This window comes from Mustela lutreola, chromosome 2, assembly GCF_030435805.1.
Source record: "Mustela lutreola isolate mMusLut2 chromosome 2, mMusLut2.pri, whole genome shotgun sequence".
NCBI classification, from domain to species: domain Eukaryota; kingdom Metazoa; phylum Chordata; class Mammalia; order Carnivora; family Mustelidae; genus Mustela; species Mustela lutreola.
The window spans coordinates 54,429,565-54,448,748 of NC_081291.1; the positions used below are offsets into that span (position 1 = coordinate 54,429,565).

At 42.9% G+C, this 19,184-nt stretch overlaps 1 protein-coding gene across 9 annotated transcripts in view; it reads right to left on the reverse strand.

Moving 5' to 3' along the window:
- Positions 1–19,184, reverse strand: part of RAF1 (Raf-1 proto-oncogene, serine/threonine kinase) — an 86,932-nt gene that overhangs the window by 1,176 nt on the left and 66,572 nt on the right. For 7 of the 9 annotated variants that reach the window (XM_059161782.1, XM_059161776.1, XM_059161779.1 and 4 more), the window contains 12 exons: positions 18,304–18,402; positions 16,147–16,300; positions 15,487–15,546; positions 13,035–13,062; positions 12,802–12,929; positions 12,330–12,447; positions 4,751–4,835; positions 3,811–3,987; positions 2,189–2,235; positions 840–958; positions 349–480; positions 73–207 (listed from right to left, as the gene is read on the reverse strand). In XM_059161782.1, coding sequence (XP_059017765.1) covers positions 73–207; positions 349–480; positions 840–958; positions 2,189–2,235; positions 3,811–3,987; positions 4,751–4,835; positions 12,330–12,447; positions 12,802–12,929; positions 13,035–13,062; positions 15,487–15,546; positions 16,147–16,300; positions 18,304–18,402 — 1,282 coding nt within the window. The remainder of the gene's footprint in view (positions 1–72; positions 208–348; positions 481–839; positions 959–2,188; positions 2,236–3,810; positions 3,988–4,750; positions 4,836–12,329; positions 12,448–12,801; positions 12,930–13,034; positions 13,063–15,486; positions 15,547–16,146; positions 16,301–18,303; positions 18,403–19,184) is intronic. The other 2 variants (XM_059161783.1, XM_059161785.1) reach the window with 1 other exon arrangement.

Consider the following 19,184-nt stretch of genomic DNA (forward strand, 5'->3'; position numbering starts at 1 on the left):
CCACCTCCCTCCTCATTTCTATTTAGGAACTCCTACTTGAATCCATTCCTATACCCTTGAGCCAAGTCTTACCTGGGGAAAAAGAGGCCTCTCTTCCTTAACCTTCTTCACACAGTCGGCTACAAGCCTCTTCATTGCTTTGGGGCAGTTCTTATATAGCTTACTGAGGTCTGGGGAGGCATACCCTCGGCCCACCATGAAGATGATCTAAGAGGAAGCAAACAGTTGAGGGACTAAGTGGAGGAACAATAGTGACAGCAGCAACTTCTATCCTTCCTGCTGCTCAAACTGCAGGAGGCCCAGGGGCTTCCACAGCCCTGTCCAGCCTGTCTGCACCAGGGCACATACCTGATCACGGTTATTGATGTGGGAGTAAGGAAGCTCCCCTGTCATGAGCTCATAGAGCACAATGCCGTAGGAGTAGACATCAGACTGGAAGCTGAACGGGTTGTTATCCTGCATTCGGATCACCTCAGGGGCCTACAAGGACAGAATGCATTCATTCACCACCATCTGGGCCCCACAGGCATCCAGGCACCAGGCCTGTCCCCTCCTGCTGGGCATGAGAGCCCTTTCCTCAGTTTATACTTCTGGCCCGCTCAGGCTCAGCTAACACAGATTCAGGAAGCCTAGCCTCAGCCCCAGCACCTATGCCTCAGCATGGCTTTGGTCACCAGCTTTCAGAAAGCTCACATTTGCCTCCGGCTGCCTGATGTCACTGAAGGCCTCAATGAGGCATCTGGGTACTGGGGAAATGTCAAATGCTCTGAGTCTGCACACAGACCTTCAGGGCACCCCTTCTCCCCTGCACCCTGCCAGTGGGACCCTCGCCTGCTCACCATCCACAGGACAGAGCCAGTGGGTTGTTCAACTTGCTGAGAACCACTCCAGCGCGACTTTACTGTTGCCAAACCAAAATCTCCAATTTTCACCGTCAGGCCTTCGTGGAGAAATATATCTCAATGCTTGTTAAGGACTGTGGTTTCAGAAGAATGGTGAACTTAATTTTGAAACACTTCCCAAAGGTCTTCAGAGCATAGCGTGTCTCTGCCTCCTGTCTGTCCCCAGCCTTCTCTGGTTTGCTTAGATTTCTAAAGTTTTAAAAAGTCCTTCTGAAAGGCCCCTTCCTCCAGGAGGCAAGCAGCAGTTGCTCAGAGTGTCCGATTATGTGGCTCGGCCAAAAGTAAGGCAGTTTCCCCGTGCTGCCCTTCCCTGTTTCCACATCTAGGTGCCAGGTCCCTGGCCTTGTGACCTTCCCATGAAACAAGACTTCTAAGGCTGCCATCTGCTGCTCCTTGGAGGCAGGCCTGGCCTGTGATGGCTTACATTTGTTCTGCCTGCTTTGTGCCCTCAAATGACTAAAATGTGAAGAACAAAATGGCATATCCCTCACTGAGCACTGAACACTGTCCTAAGGGATTTCTCAGTAGAATAGGTACTGCTTGGTGACTTCAGATCAAGACCAAACTCACCTCATTTCTGGATAAAGAAGTCAAACAGTTTAAGGCTGACTTGGGATCCGCCAAGGCAGTAACGCATACCTCCTTCAAATCTACAGGGTCTACTCTCATGCTGGGATGTGTCACTCCCAAAAACCCATCACTAAAACATATCCCATACTTCAGACATGTGGCTCAAATAGGCCACATCCCACAATCTGACTCAACCCAACTGTGGCTCTTCTCACTGGCCAAGAAGCAGAAAAGGGCTGTAATGCCATCCACGCTCTTCTTGGCTGCAGGCAGGAGGCACATGCACAAGGGTTACATTTCCTGCCCTAGAGTACAAGCACTCGTCGTCTTCAGTGCCCTTCTATAGGAACACAGTCTCAGAAAGAGGAAGGGCTGGTTCCAACAGTGACCTCTAAAGAAACGACTTCTGTTCACTGAAGAAACAATTTTCAGTAATCACTTCAACGATCTTGAAACATCTGGCCTGCAGCCACTTTCTGACCAGATACACACTGTCCACACGCTAGAAATAAACATGCAAGACAAAAGCTCCATCCCTCCAACTTACATTTAGTAATGAAGAGCATAATAAAACTTTCAACCATAAGCCAAACATGTATCTCAACTCTTGTGGAAATCTTTCCAAAGTCACATTTGCTGGGATAAACTTTAAAAAGTCTCCCTTCTGTTTTTCTAAATTTAGAACTGAGCAAACGAAAGCAACCATCAAAGGATACTGTTGGATTTCATGTCTCTGTGGATGATGTTCTTTGCATGCAAATAGCTGTGAAGGGAAAATAAATCTATTAAAAACAGTCTGAGGGACATGGGTAGAAATAGCTTCAAATTTCGGCTAGGAAGGAAGCCACCAGAGCACCTGTTGCCTGGTAAGGGGCTACAGGTGGGGACTGGCTGGGCACTGATACAGGCTAGGCCACATCGTGCCTTGCCTGGAGGTTAGGCGACAGTGACTGAAGCATCTCTCCTACTCAAACAGTAATGCTGACAACCCAAATGTCCACCCACTAATGAACGCGTAAGTAGAATGTGGTCTGCCCATACTGCGGAGTGTTATTCAGCTACAGCAAAGAATGAGGTACTGACACATGCCAAGCCCGTTATGCAAAGTTGAGCTAGACACAAGAGACCTCATTATCTTTCTGTTTGAGAAAGCTCAAGTGAACAAGCATGGGGAGGAGCAGAGGGAAGACAAGCAGACTCCGTGCTGAGTGTAGAACCGGACACGGGGCTCAATGCCAGGACCCCAAGATCATGACCTGAGCTGAAATGAAGAGTCAGACCCTCGACCGACTGAACCACTCAGGCACCCCTATCTCGTCTTCCATCATGACAAATGTTCTAAAATTAGATCGTGGAGATAGATGTGTGCCCAATTCTGTGAATATATTAAAAATCACTAAGGTGCATGCATTTAAGGGGTTAATTGTATAGTATGTGGAGTATATCCATAATTTTTTTCTATAAAGTAATTCTATTCCTTTTTTTAAGACTATTTATTTATTTGAAATGGAGCAGGAGCAGGGGGCGGGGACAGAGAGAGAACCAGACTCCCCACTGAGCAGAGAGCCTGAGGTGGGACTCGATCCCAGGACCCCTGGGATCATGAACCAAAGGCACTTAACCAACCGAGCTACCCAGGCACCCCTGGCTAGTTATTTCTTGAAGTGTATAGAAAGTAAATTCCGAGAAAAAGGAAAAAAAAGTAAATTCCGTAAGAATTTTAAAAGGAGAAAGTGAGAGTTTACATAGCACTTGCAAGCACAGATTTTAGCTTATACCTTCAGACATGCGGGGCTATGAGGAACTCCCAATCTTCCATGTAAGAGGTACCTCAGAGGAAAAGTGTGACTCATACACCACACCACACACACCCCTTTCGGGTGGTTTCACGTGCAGGTGCTCGGGAGGACTTTTAAGCATGCTCCAAAAGAAAAACAGATTATGGAAAACCATCTGCTCAGTCCCTCCTGCAAAGCAAGTGCGCTTGCCGGTGGGCCATGCCTCAGAGCATGCATTCCCACAGTGGGCAGGGCCATGGCTGTCCAGGCAGGAGGTCTAAATCCCACAATACACTCTTCAGCGTCTGGGTAAATTCTGAGAGCACTGGCTCGAACCCCAATCTAAAGCCCCAAGGCGGGCGGCCTGAGCCTGGACAAGCTACCTTGAGTTCTCACTCCGGAGGCTTCCTTTCCAGCTATGCAACAGTATCACAGAAACCACATAGCAGACTTGGATTTTTCCTAAACTAGGTCCTGACGTCAGATTATGTGTCTTGGCCAAAAGTAAGGCAGTTGATGTCTGCACCCCAGACTTTCTAGCCAGCAAGCCATCTACTCACTCCATTCCCTGAGCAGTCTGGCGGGCGATGTCAATCAACTGGAACATCTGGAATTTAGTCTCCTGGACATGCAGGTGTTTGTAGAGGCTGCTGCCTTCACACCACTGGGTCACAATCGCCAGGTTGTCCTTTGTCATGTACCCCATGAAGAGCAGGATGTTCACGTGCCGTGTTTTGCTAGGGGGACAGGAGGAAAAAGGCTCTGAATCTTCAGCTGCTGCAAAATAGAGATCTACTCTGCTTTCCCACTGATGCTGGGTCCTGTGTGTCCTTGACGCCACCATGCTTACAATCTGGGTGGCTGGCCAAGCAAACATGCAAAATTGCTGATCATTAAGTTGGGTGTTGTGACAAAAGAACCCCGCTGTTATTCACCACAGTGCTGCCCTTGAGAGAGAGGACATTCTCTCCAATTAGCATACACACATGATTCCTCCCACAGGGGTCACGGACCCCTAATCTGTGCAATCTGTCATCATTCTAACAAGTCTAAATAATGACATTCCTACAAGTCTAAATAATGACTGAAGGACTTCGAAGCTGAAGGTCTTCCAGAATAAGGCAAACTGGCCATACAAAGAGCTCTTGGAAAGAAAGGTGAAAATAGAACCTATTTCTCTATATCTCAAACCACAACCCAGAGCAGAACCTGGGCCCAGAGGCCTGGAGGAGCAGAAGGGGATCTGTGCTCACCACAAGCGGCCCTTCTAGAGGTTTGACAACCAGGTGAGCTGGAGGAAACTTTCCACACCCTTTCACTTACAAGGAAGGACTTCTAGCCACAGGACTCCGCACTGAACACTAAGCACCCATGCCAGCCGTAGGCCCTCAGAGACAGGTGCACATGCGCTGCAGCCCACCTCCTCAGCAGCTTCTGCCCCACCAGCCATGCCCACCCCCTGCCGCTCCGGGGAGGCTGGACAGCCTGCACCCTACTCACCGGAGCACAGCCACCTCGTTCCTGAAGGCCTGGAACTGCTCTGGTGTGGGGTCGACAACCTTTAGGATTTTTACTGCAACATCTCCTGCAAATTAGTTTGTAGTCAGTGCAATCAGTTGAATGACCTTATTTTGTTGCTTTTCACATACCCTAGTTTTGAGAAAGATAGTGAATCACTTATTCAGGTATCACATTACCTACACAAATGGGACAAAAACACAAATTTCTAAATTGTTCGAGTGGCTGAAAAAAGTGATATATTATACTATTATCCTTCAAATACCACCACACGGGCCCTGAACAGGTTTGCTTTCAACTCTTCCTATGAAGCCTGGCCTCCCCAGCAGTGAGGTCACTTGTGAATGGTCGAAGCTGGGCCTGTGAGGGTGGCAGTGGCAGACACAGGGAGGCCAGCAGACAACCAGTCTTTGGGGCCAGGAGACAGGCCATTTAGCAAGCAACTGATACCAAACTCAGCCGTCACATTTTTTTGTTAGTTTGTTTCGAATTTTTTTTTTAAGATTTTATTCATTTGGCAGAGAGAGCACAAGCGGGGGGGAAAGGTGGAGTAGCAGGGAGAGGGAGAAGCAGGCTCTCTGCTGAGCAAGGAGCCTGCAGCGGGCCCTGATCCCAGGATTATGATCTGACCCGGAGGCAGACGCTTAACCATCTGAGCCACCCAGGCGCCCCTCAGCAGCCACATTTTAGGGAGACCTAAGATGGTGCCTTTTACAAATTCAAAGAGAATACTAAAATTAAGCTTCTCTGTCTTTAATACCTCAAAGAAGTAATCCTAGTGATTCATTAGTTACTAAGCCCTGGCACAGCGTTATCACCTTCAGTCCTCCTAGCTGTCCTGTGACTTAAGTACTGTTACCCTCATTTCAAAGGCAGCACAAAAGCTCAGTCACTGCCCAAGGTCATACAGCCTAAAGCCAGAAGTGCGGGAGCCGGGATCAGAATCCCAGTCTGACTCCAATGGCCGCCCTTCTAACTTCCATACCGACAAAACTGTCACACTGTGAGCTCATTACGTAACCTTAGAAACATCCAGAGACTGATTCTACTTTATGTGTGCTACTGATTTAGAAGCCACTTGCAAGTGTCTCTACACTGTATTTTGAATAGTAATTATAATAAATTACACAAAGCCCTAGAAGGACCTCAGATTTTCTTGGCAAGTGAATTTTACTGGAACACAGACTTTGAGAATCAATCAAAGTTGGCTGACGGCACCTTGGAGGTAATGGAATTCTTCCCCTTATCAAACACACCCCCTTGCAGCCTCTGGGGGAGCATTCCTCACCTCACTTGAGAACCAACTGGCAAAGAGATGGTTCTTATGACAGATACCAAACTGTTGCCCCATGGTCTCTGGTTATATCATCTAAAGGTAAAGTCCCCACTTAATGGCAGGAGCTCATCCAATTCACCAGCACGTGCATTTACAGAGGGCCCAGAGCTGCCTTCTATCTCGGAAGATGGAGCTGGTAAACCCATGCAGCCCCACCTAAGTAAGGTTCCTTCTGACTGAGCAGGAGGGTAAGAGTCTCCTGCAGAGTTGCTCATTCTGGAGCAGTCTGAGCCAAGATAAGAATGCTGGGGGTGGGGGACAGAGAGGAGAGCCAATCTGTTTGCAGAGAGGATATAGAAAGGCTTTCTGAAACAAATGGGATATAAGCCAAGGGAAGAATTTAACCTAATGGGACATCTGCACCAGGAACAAAGGTAAGGTAAGGGGGAATGAAGGAAACATGAGCTATCTTTAGGGAACTCTAGTGTGTGATCTGGGCCCCTACAGACTAGGACAGAAGCCAGGAGGGTCCTGCCCCAAGAGCCTTGCATCCCTTCTGTAGACAAGATATAGCCAATAGTGGCGACACTGGTGACAGAAAGGAGGGGTGGAGGCAAGAAACCTCAGGAGGGTGGGCTGATCTGACATGGTAGTCAACGGAGGGTGGAGAAAAGTACAATGCTGGTGGCTTAGGCACTAGGCAGGGCTTTAAAGGGATAGGCCAGGGCGGGCAGAGGAATGCTTGGGGAGACGATGGATGGGCCCTCAGAAGGGCTGCTCTTTGGGACCCTTTTCTACAGCTCTCCCAGGAGTCCACTCCAGCTGTCACTGAACTCACCTTCTGTGTCACCCATTTTGGACCTGATCATAATGTAACCTCAAAGTTCAGAAGACTCACCAGCAGCCAAAGCCCACTTATGGTGACTCACTCTGACCTTGCAGTCCGATGAACATCCTCCACCTCCAGCCTCTACTTTCTGGCAGAGTGAGCAGGACTTACTGTCCCTCTTTAGAGTTCATATTGTTCCATCACCAGAGCCACTTCATATCCTCTCATCTTTCTAAATCCTATTACTCAAATCTGCACTACGGCTCCATGTAAGGCATCCGCTGTCCACACCTATGCCTTCACGCAAGTCACTGGTGGGAAGACTGAACATGGTCAAACCAAAGACAGAGCCTCCGTGGCACCTACAAGGACCCATCCTGCCTGCCAGCTCACGGTTTGCAGTTAAGATAAGAGATTATATGCAATTTTTTACTGAAACTCGAGACTGCATACTATAGCTTTCCTTCAATTTCATGCAAATACTCCAAGCATTGCCATAACAGGAATTCAGTCTGCTAGGAGCAACGGGCAAACATTATAGAAAATGGATTTCAACTCCAATAAAGAACGAACGGTTTTATATTGGCAGGACTCCTCTGAACTAGAAAGAGTTCTCCAGTAATAAGCTCCCCGGTATTCTGAATTTTAGGCCAAGGCTCGCCAAGCCTCCCAAAGGTCTTGCATAATCTGAGACCTACAGATTTCCATCGTCTTTACAAGACCCTACAACTCCCCATGCCTGGACCTTAATCCTATTAGCTTCCAGAAGTTCCTTAAACAGGCAAGTGGACCACCTCAAACCCCTGGTGGCTGCTATCTGCGCATCCCGAGCCTCATGGAAGTGCTACTTCCCCAGCAGAGTCCTCCCTATTAACCCACCCAAACTGGCCACGGGGCCTGCCGCTCCATACTTTTTTTTCCTCCATTTTCTTCTCGTTAGCCCTATTACACACTTTACACTTTGCTCGGTTACTGTCCCCACCAGAATAGAAGCACTGTAAGAGAATGTTTATCTGTTTGGTTTGCTGCTTCATTCATAGCCCCTAGAGGAATGCTTGGAACTAAAGGCATGTTCAGAAAACACCAGATAAAGAAATAAATGAATTCTATGGTACAACCATCAGCAAGGACTGTTATGAACAGACAAGCTGTCTGAAGCCCCGGAGTAGTCTATGTGGACAGTCGCTGGCACAGAGTACTAGGGACCTTACTGCTTGCAGCACAGGTCAGGAGTTGGTTTCTGGTGGGGAAGCTGAGACTCGGTGCCCAGCTGGAGGCCCCCAGGAGTGCATGGTCAAGTCTGGGCCTCCAACAAGGGCTGATCTCCAACCTGCCCTGGAAGTCCTCAGGGCCAAATACACCATTCAAGTCCACCTCTCCAGCACTCCACTCAACACAACAGACATTTAGTAATACTGCTTCCTACTAATCTCTTCTTTTGAACATGTTTCAAAGATGACTAGAAAACTGTATTAACATTTCTTTCCCTTCTGGAATTATCCACACACCCTTATAGTTGGCAGTCTTAACAACATATAAAGGTTGGTACTTCCTTCCTTTAGCAAGTAATATAAATGACCGAGGTAAATGGCCAGGGAACATGTTACAGAGGGTAGCTCAGAACAACTGCAGAAAGTGGTTATTTTCCTAACACCAGAGCTTCTTACTCTCCCTTAACAGTGAAGTCAGAGCCAAATACTACAAACAAGTTAAGACATTCCTATTGATTTTATCATGTTTTTAGTAGGATACTAGTATCTCATTCAGCTACTACTGAAGAAGGAAGAGCTATTATCAGTTGGTAAATTGGGAATGTTTTTACCTTTTTTAAACACCCATTTCTTGTTTTAAACATTTAGAGTTATCTAAGACATATTAGGTACACCCCTGCTTTCTAAAACAGAATAGAATGAACACCACTCCTGCTCTTCTTACTGACTCAGCGCTAGGCTGGGATGGGGACCCAGACATGGATCCACCAGGCTGGTGGCCTCAACACTAAATAGCTCGAGACCGAAGGCTTTGCTGCCTTCTCCTCATGCCGTCAGTGATGGTTCCGGCTACCATCAGTACTGCCATCTGCATCCCTTTTAATGTGTTGTTTATCATTTGCAGAGGCTGGCAAATCAGATCCCAAACTTATGCTCTCTCGGTGTGTGAGCCCAAGGACAGCTTCTCACACAAAGTAAGCAAGCTTTAGTTCATGGATCCGAGGCCTCCATCTTGGCTGCTCAGATACTTGAGTCTACTTTCACAGCTTCTAGACAGAATCAAAAATTTTAAAAATCACTAAAACAACTGTAATTTTTAACAAACTGAATGAACATTATATTGTATAAGGAACCAGAAAAACAGCAACAACAACAACACACATACAAACACACACAAAGAAGTATAACACAAATAATCCAGAAATATGGTTTCCCTGGGCCTCCTGTTTTATTTTTTCATTCGTATCCAACTCAGGTCATAATCTCAGGGTTGTGGGACTGAGCCCCACATCAGGCTCCCTGCTGATCAAGGAGTTTGTTGGAGATTCTCTCACCCTCTGCCCATCCCCCAACTCTTTAAAATAAATAAATAAATAAATCTTTTCTTTAAAATGATTACATTCTCCTAATGGAAGCATTAAAAGCAATATGCACTGCTCCACCTCCTGTAATTACTAACAGCCTTGTCTCAGATACAAGCACTCAATCCCACAAGATTGCATTCTCCTTCCATGGGACAATACCAAATAAAAGCTTTTGCACAGCAAGTAAACTGTCAACAAAAACAGAAAGAATGGGAGAAGGTATTTGCAAATAATTTATAAGGAGTTAAAATCCAAAATATATCTCAAGAAATACCAAAAAAACAATCTGATTTAAAAATGGACAGAAAAAAAAAAATGGAGAGAGAGGGTCACCTGGGTGACTCAGTGGGTTAAGCCTCTGCCTTCGGCTCAGGTCATGATCTCAGGGTCCTAGGATCAAGCCCCACATGGGGCTCTCTGCTCAGCAGGGAGCCGGCTTCCCCAGCCTCTCTCTCTCTCTGTCTGCCTCTCTGACTACTTGTGATCTCTGTCAAATAAATAAAATCTTAATAAAAAAGAAATGGACATGGGGGGGCGCCATAGGGGGTGGCTCAGTCGCTAAGCATCTGCCTTAGGCTCAGGTCATGATCCTGGCATCGAGCCCCACATCAGGTTCCCCGCTGCGGGTGGGCCTGCTCCTCCCTCTCCAGCTCCCTCATGCTTGTGCTCCCTCTCTCGCGATCTCTCATAAATAAATGAAATCTTAAAAAAAAAAAAAAAATGTACAGAGAGGTTCTAAATAGACATTTCCCAAAGAAGATATACAAAAGGTAAACAGGTATATGAAAAGGTGCTCAATATCCCTATTATCAGGGAAATGTAGATCAAAACTCACAACTACAATTGAGTATCCCCTCACATCTGTCAGAATGGTTAGTATCAAAAAGACAAGAAATAACAAGAGTTGGAGAAGATGTAGAATAAAAGGAAACCCTGTGCACTGTTTATAGGTATGTAAACTGGTGCAGCCACTGTGGAAAACTATGGAAGTTTCTCAAAAGATTAAAAATAGAACTACCATAAGATCCAGTAATTATACTGCTAGGTATTTACCAAAGAAGACGAAAACACTAACTTGAAAAGATATCTGCACCCCACATTCACGGCAGCATTATTTACAATAACCAAGACATGGAAGCAACTTAAGTGTGCAGCCATTAATGAATAAAGATGTGATATATATATACACAATGAAACATTCCTCAGCCATTAAAAAAAAGAGAGATCTTGCCATTTACAACATAATGGATGGACGTAGAGGGCATTTTTTTTTAAAAGATTTTATTTATTTATTTGACAAAGAGAGAGATCACAAGCAGTCAGAGAGGCAGGCAGAGAGACAAGGGGAAGCAGGCTCCCTATGGGGCTCAGTCCCAAAACCCTGAGATCATGACCTGAGCCGAAGGCAGAGGCTTAACCCACTGAGTCACCCAGGCACCCCACTAGAGGGTATTATGCTAAATGAAATAATTCTGTGAAATAAAAATACCATATGATTCCACCTACACATGGAATCTAAAAAATAAAACAAGTGAACAAACAACAAGAAAGGCACAAACAGACTCACAAATACAGAGAACTGGTGGTGTGGGTGGGGGGGAGGGTGTGGCCACAGGAAATGGGGTAATGGGCCAAACAGGTGAGGGGGATCAAGAACTACAAACCTCCAGTTATAAAATAAGTAAGTCACAGAGATAAAAATTACAGCATTAGGAATACAGTCAATAATATTAATACTGCATCGTCACAGAGATGGCAGCTATAATTAGTGTGGTGAACATGATGTACAAGATTGTCAAATCACTATGTTGTACACTTGAAACTAATAGAGAACACTGTAGGTCAACCATACTTCAATAGTTTAAAAAAATTTTTTTTGTTTTCCTAAGGGAATCGCCCATTTATGACATCTATCCATATGTTAATAATGTAAGGTACTCAGAAGACTGGAGGTCTTTCTCAGTTTTCAATATCTTGATTTTAATGCTCTGTTCATTTGATGCTCTTATCCTCTCTCAATCTCTGCCCCTGTTGTATAAAGACAAACATGAAACCATCCAAAATGGAAATATACCTAGGCATTTTCAGGTTTTGTTTTGTTTTTGTTTGCTTCATTAAAATGTGAATTTAGAAGGATGCCTTTTGGGGAACATGTAGTATTTTCCAAAAAATACTCCCAATATTTGCTAATATCCTAAAGCCAGAGTCATTAAAAATCTGAGGGGAAGATGTTATGTTGCCAAAATACATAAACTGTGGCCACAGGTATTAAAATAGTACATTTCTTCCAAGTGACAAAGTGTTTCCATTACAATAAGAACACTAACATTCCACATAGATTCAAGAATCTGCGTGCTCCCTGCTTGATGGGGGTTCCCCACAACTGACCCAAGGCAGTACAAGAGAACTTGCTTCATGAAGCTCCTGGCTGTCCTGAGCCCAGCTATTTGACTATGGGCATGTTAGTTCATTCCCCTCTTGGGACCTCGGTTTTCTACATGCAAATCTCTCAGGTTCTTTCCAGCTTTCGGTTTCTAGAATCCATGCCCTCCTCACAGTAGCAGACTCTTACTCCTCTAAGGAACCTGAAAACACTTCCCCCGTGCAGCCTGTATTTAATCAGTTCCTGAGACTTGACTGGAGGGCTCACTCTTCCTCATCAATTTCTAGGTTCACCTGGAAACCATATCATATCAACTGCAGCATCACCAAATCTAAAAAGAAAGCTATGAAAGGTCACTGAGATATTAAGTTCAAGCTTTAGAGGTAATCAGGTATCCCTGAAGAGCACCACTGTGAACCACACAGCACAATGAACTGATGGTATCCCCTTCTTGGCCCTTTCTGGGCCTTGCAGTAAAGGGAGTGCCCCCCAACATACCGTGCCACTTGCCCTTATACACCGTTCCAAAGGAGCCTGACCCAATCCGAGTGGAGAGCATCACTTCGCTGGCTTCTATTTCCCAGTAATAGCTTGAATCTCTCTGTCCACGAGGCCTCTGAAACCAGCAGAGATCATTAACACACTCCATGGAATGGTAAATCTGTTTAAGGAGGGTGTCAGAGAAAAGAACAACCCAAATCCACACATCCCCATATCTTTTAGAGAAAGACACTGTCATTCCAATTTTGGTATTTTGAAAAAATTGTATTTTAGCTGTGCCCTGCCTTACAATAAGCCAACAAATTCTTTAACACAAGCATGCCAAAAATGGCAGACATTTATAATAACTTTCATTAAATTTTTTTTAATAGAGCCCCCCAGCCCCCACTAAAAGTATTCCCATTTCTGATTAGTTTTTTCTTAGTAAATCCTAAAATATAGGAGGTACGGTACTGTAAGCCATACTCACAATTTTGTTTTTCTCCTGGGTCCCAGATCCTGGTGCCCGCTCTCTCTGTGCTGGCACAGGGGTTTTGGGCTGTGACCAGCCTGTTGGGCTCAGATTGTTAGGGCTGCTGGACAAGGCTGAAGGTGAGGCTTAATAGACAAGACAAACAGAATCCACACATGGATAAGCCAACGGAAGATACACAGCATAAAGAGAAAAAGCCCATTATTATTTGCTAAACTTTGGACAAGTACCTGATTCACTGTGGCTTCGAATTGCATCCTGAAACAGAAAAGGAAAGCCGGTCAATTTCTGCACCAGAAAAGATGTTCTCTGAGGGAAGGAAAAGGGAAAAGGAGAATTTGCAGGAACAAAGTAGATTATAAATCTCTAAAATACAAAAGGCCTAATTATATACTCTAACTTTCCTTTGATTAATTTTACCAAATGTCAGTGGTCAATAATCTCCAAGATTATCATCAAATATTAGAACTGATGTTAGCTTTTTCATATATCACATTCTTTTGGAATGGAAACTACATTGTTTTCCTCAGGAGAAAGCAATGCATATAGCAAAGTGATACTCATGCAAGAACACTAGCAAAGTTACTATCAGCTGAGATCTTTTCAATGACTGAGGATCTTGCTCCACTGAGGCTCAAGCAAAACAAAACAAAACAGAACTTGGCGATCAGGTGGCAAGCTCACTCCTACTCTTCTAGTTCAGGGCATACTGACCAGAAGCACCATAACTACGTAACTCTACCCAAGCCTAAAATCATGAAATGCTGGAAGGACAATAAATCCCCTAGTCCAAAACCTACATTTTACATATGAGAAAACAAATATAAACAAATAAAGAGACTTGGCCAGGACCACACAGCCAGTAGGTGGCAGAAATAGAACCAGAAACCATCACCATGGATCTCAGCCCTGAGCTCATTTGCCACAAAATGCTCCTGAGACCTTATGAGTAAGCTTTGAAATTAGTTACATTCTACTTAGGTAAGAAGTCAAAGGCTACCTTTAGAACTTACTAGAAACTGTTTGGGTAGAACAGTTTAAATCACAAGGCCTTCCATAAGACCTATATTTCTATTTTATAAATCTTTATTTGGAATATACAAATAGTTATTATATAAAGCCATTTGGCTTCCATATCCTCAAAAAGGGTATTTTTCTGGGGACCCCAATTCTGTTTTCTTTGTGTAACCACAATAAAGATACTTTTTTCACACAACTATTAATGGAATGTTCCCATTCCATAACATTTTTACAAGATAAAAAGAATAAAAAACCAAGCCACCCCTCCCCCTAACTCTGGCAGCCCCAAGCAATAAAGCCTGGATCTGGGGTTCCCAAATGTGGCCAGTCTTCAGAATCACCTGGAGGTGTGTTTAAGAGCAGATTCCTCCTCCACTCAACTAGGATTGATTAAGCATTTCTGGGAAGAAAGGTGGGAAGCCCAGGAATCTGTTTTTAAGTGGACAGGATGACTGCCAGGTACGCAAAACACTGGCCAAAATTAACCTGAATTTCAACAGAATATTCAGCAGCTATAGCTTTATTATCCAACCAATGCACTCTATTTTTTAATCCAAGCATGGCACAATGTATTTTTACTGAACAGAATTATATATCATGCTCTAGGATTTTTTTCTTGTCACAGTAATTTTCTGCCCCACATACATTATAAACCTCATATTTTTATTCTGAGCTAATTTCTATAGTTGGACTTATCCTAGAAAGAACTTTTCAATCATCTTGGAATCTAAATATTAAGGAGAACAACAAATAGTTTAAACAAAGAATGTATACTTTAGAAAAGCCGAATCATATGTGGTTTTTAAAAAAGAATCAAAATTTGCTCTGCCTCTAAAGCTTAGAGAGAATTGACACAATAGTGCTAGTTATTTTTTAATAAAAATGCAAGAATTTTCACTTTTAATGTCCCCTCTAAGCATTAGGGTGTTTACACAGAAATAAATCATAACAGAAGTCACTAGTTTATCATTTTATTATCAGGACTAATCATGATAGAAGTAACAAAATTCAGAGCTTGCATACACATGACCGACCTCCTCACAATAATCTTGTGCTATTCAAAGTGCCCCCAAAATGGCCAGTTCAGGCCCACATTCAGAAGCCAACATTTTTTTGAATCCCTGCCACCACTGACTTGGTAGAAAAGCACACGGAAAATGATTCAAGGTCTGAGAGAGGTACAGATGTACCTGAAGTGGCAGATGTCCCTGAGGTTTTTCCAGGAGTACTTCATAATGCAGAGAGAATATAGCTGTCATTGACAAGCTTTTAGCAAAAGATTTTCAGGGCATACCAATCAAATGGATATATCTGGTTTCTGAATGAGGTATAAATACAACAGTGATGCGCTGGGCACCAACTAAATAAATCTAGTATTAGTCTTTGGCTGGAATTAATTTTTTAAAAATACATTTTAATGCCCCTGGCCTCAAAATCTCACTTGAGAAAACTTATTTCACCTGTCCGCAATCCCACATACAATATATACATATATTTTTTACTTCTATATACTCTATTGTCAAAAAAGAAAACAGGAAAAAAAGTCTGGCAAGAAGTATTAAATTTAACTTAGTGACTGTTTCATTTGATAGGCTATTGTCTGAAGGTCTTAGCAAGCCTATTAATTTACAAGAAAGCAAAGGCATGAAGAAGAATACCTACTCTTCCCCTCAAACAAAATCGTCTGGACCACGCCCTGGGAGAAGCATTCAGGCTGTTATTCTAGTCCAAAGCAATGAGAAATAAAGAAGAATAAAGAACAAAGGAAGTATTTTAAGTGATTCAGTTGTTATTAAAGATGAATTAGAAAGCAAAACCAAACAAATGAAACACACCAAAAAGCCAAGAACAGAAAAAGCAGTTTGAAAATGTTAGCTTTGGGTACTTTAACATCTCCCTAAATAACCTGCTTAGTAATTCAATGAAGACTCCCCCTTTTATTTCTAAATAAAATCACTTAGTCTCTCTCAGAGTTTGTAGCTCTCCATCACTATTATTTTCTTTCCCGCACCAAAATGAAACTACTCTTTATATAGCTCATTCACTAGTTCACTCAGTCCTATTCAAATCTAAAATGGAAAGAACGAGTTCAAATGTTAACATTTCTTCAAGAAATTTTAGTTCTTGACAGACACACCAATCAGATTATTCATCCAGTCTACAGATGTAGCGGTTAAAAAATAAATTCACAAGATCCAGGGTCCTGAGAAAGCACAGCAACATTCTTTATCAGGTTTGAAACCCAAAACTCTCTGACACAACAGTCAACCCCACCCCAATAACCAACTGATACTCCTCACCACCCACAAGGGGCCCCATTACCTCAATCATCCTGCTGTCCACAGGCAGGGTGGTGCTGACCATGTGGACATTAGGTGTGGACGTGGACCTCTGCCTCTGGGAAAGGGAACCTTCAGAGGAAGGGCTGGAGGAGTTGAATGTGAAGGCATGGGGTGTGGAATATCTGTGCTGGGAACTAGACCAGGAGAAAAAAGAAAACTCCATGAATGACACTCAGACCTCCCTACTGGTAAAGTCTTTCAACTACTTATTTCATTAAGATACTCAGCGACAAATCCTACTTGTACTAAAACCTTGGACAAATGTCCCTTTCTTTCAACAGGCACAACTTAAAAAACACCTTCTGTCTAGGTGCTTCTGCACGCCAATTTTTGAAAAGGGAAGAATACATGTACTTGAAATTCACATGAAAACAACAGTACATTTTAAGTTGTCTTCTTTTTAATAAATTACCTCTATAGAATATACAAAATTTTCAGGCCATCTCTAGGGAAGAACAGATTACCATTTGCCAACCATGCCACCACCAACCAAGTGAGTTGGCACCTGCCCAGGTTAGAGACTGATTTAGAGAGCTTGAAGGTAGAGCCTTAGATTTAAGACAAACTACTGAGCATCTCTGCAAAAAGGCCAGCATTTTAGCCACCATGCACCCTCTCCCCACTTAACAAGCTTTCAAAGTCAGTTAATGTGAATTCAGTTTTCAAGATGCCAATGCCAAATGCAAAATAATCCCTGGCATCTTCCAGCCAACCCCACCCCCCATCAACCACACTGGGAATGTGCAGTCGGTATAATGTTTTCATTATTTGCTTTATAAATTATCTAGAGTTTTGTTCAGATTCAAGTAATATCATGCATGAATTCAAGGAATAAAAGGCTAGTTTTTATAAGAGAAATTGTTCTACTGCTTTGAAAAATTACCTTCTCAAATAACTGAATCTTTAGGCCCTCAGAACCTTGTCTTCTAGTATGAAATTTTCAGAAGCCTGCACAATTTTGGTCAGATTTTGCATTTCAAATTATCAAGAAAAATAAAAGTCATACACAAATGTATACCCAGATACCATTTCAATACAAATTCCTTGTTCCAAGGTATGCTGCCTTTAAAATTTTCCATGGTAGTTTTTAAAAGGTCATTAAATGTTATTCAATTATATATATATACACACACATTAATGTCAAATACTCTGACAAAGATACAGACTTTATTTTAGGTTCCAAATTCATGTCTAACACTGAACAAGACCTGTAAACTCAACAAAGCTCTGACTTTAAAGCTGAAGAACAGAATAAAAACAAGTTATATCTAAATTCACAGGCACATTAGAAAGGATATTTATATTAAAAAGCTTAATTTGAGGGCCCATTCAGCTCAGGTCATGATCCCAGAGTGCTGGGATCAAGTCCCACATCAGGGTCCCTGCTCAGCAGGGAATCCGCTTCTCCTTCTGACCCTCATCCCATTTGTGCTTCCTCTCTCTCTCAAATAAATAAATAAAATTTATATAAAAATTTTTAAAAATCTAATTCGACTCTTTTTAAAGATCGCAGTCTGGGGCACCTGGGTGGCTCAGTGGCTTAGGCCTCTGCCTTCGGCTCAGGTCATGATCCCAGGGTCCTGGGATTGAGCCACATCGGGCTCTCTGCTCAGCAGGGAGCCTGCTTCCCTTCCATTCTCTCTGCCTGCCTCTCTGCCTACTTGTGATCTCTGTCTGTCAAATAAATAAAATCTCTAAAAAAAATAAATAAAAATAAAAAAATAAAGATCGCAGTCTATTAAATACTATTGTTTTATAAACGCAAGGCCATAATTAGCATTCCAAAAAGTTATGAGTTTTATTTTTATTGGGTAACTGTATATAGTATATAGACCCTTCCCTTGAGGTGCAACTTGCTACCATACTGAGGGAGGAAAATTGTGAAACTCTTTTTAAAATGTGATGAGCTATTAAGGGACATGCTATGTAAGAGAAGAAAACTGCAGTCACACTTTCCAGAATATAAAAGCTACAGGACCACATTTTGCTCTAACATCAATATTAAGTCCCGCAGAAGTAGTAAAGAGCTTACACAGGAGGAAAGGGAATATAAAGCAACTCTGGAGGGTCTTCTGTATTCAGGCCCACCCACCCCAATGTAATTTTCCAAATAAAAGCTGTAAGTAAAAAAGATTACCTAACAGGCATCCGGGAAACAGACTCTCGCATCCGACGCATCGTCAAAGAAGGCAGTGCTGGGACCCCACTATCACCAATAGTAGAATTTGGAAACAATCTACATGAAATCACAGGAAGACTGGTTTATTAGAATTGCAGTAATTTTACAGAGTCAGACTGCCTTGCCTTGCTACTCTTGCTAACAGCTACTCAAACCAAACATCTAGTCACATTTTGCTTGACCATTTTAGGCTATCCGAGCAAAAGGACTACCAACCCAAATGACTGGGTTTGAATGAGTACAGAATGTGAAGAATACTGACCTGCCAATGAACATATAGACTCTAGGGTGCATTTCTTTAAAAAAAAAAAAAAAAAAATACTAGCCCAGTATCCAGTTATATCAAAATAATGCTTTTTAACACTACCGTAAGGTACATTATAATCTAAATCACACAGAACTTTTCTGGAAATATTCTGTCTTGGAAACACAAAAATGAAAAGACTGAATATGAAAAATAAACACCATTCAGCACCAAAAATCATAAATAAAAGTGATATTAGCATTAACTGGGCATCTTCTTTTTCATGAGATGAACACTTGTGCCTAACAATTTCACAGGTTAGCTACATCAGTTAATCCTCAAAGGAACCCTGCAAGGAGAGGGTAATACCCTTTGTCTTCAGATGAATGGACCTGAGCCTCAGCGGTGGTTACATTTAGTTAATGGTAATGCTGACATTCTCACCCGTGCCTGTTAAACTCCTAGGCTGTGCCACTTGGGCTACACAAGCAAAAGCAATGTAACTACCACGAAAGCAAATAAAGGCATTCCCATCATGGTTTAATGGTAACACTCCCTTTTTCTCCTACTCCCAAAAAGGGATAAAACTTTTGAC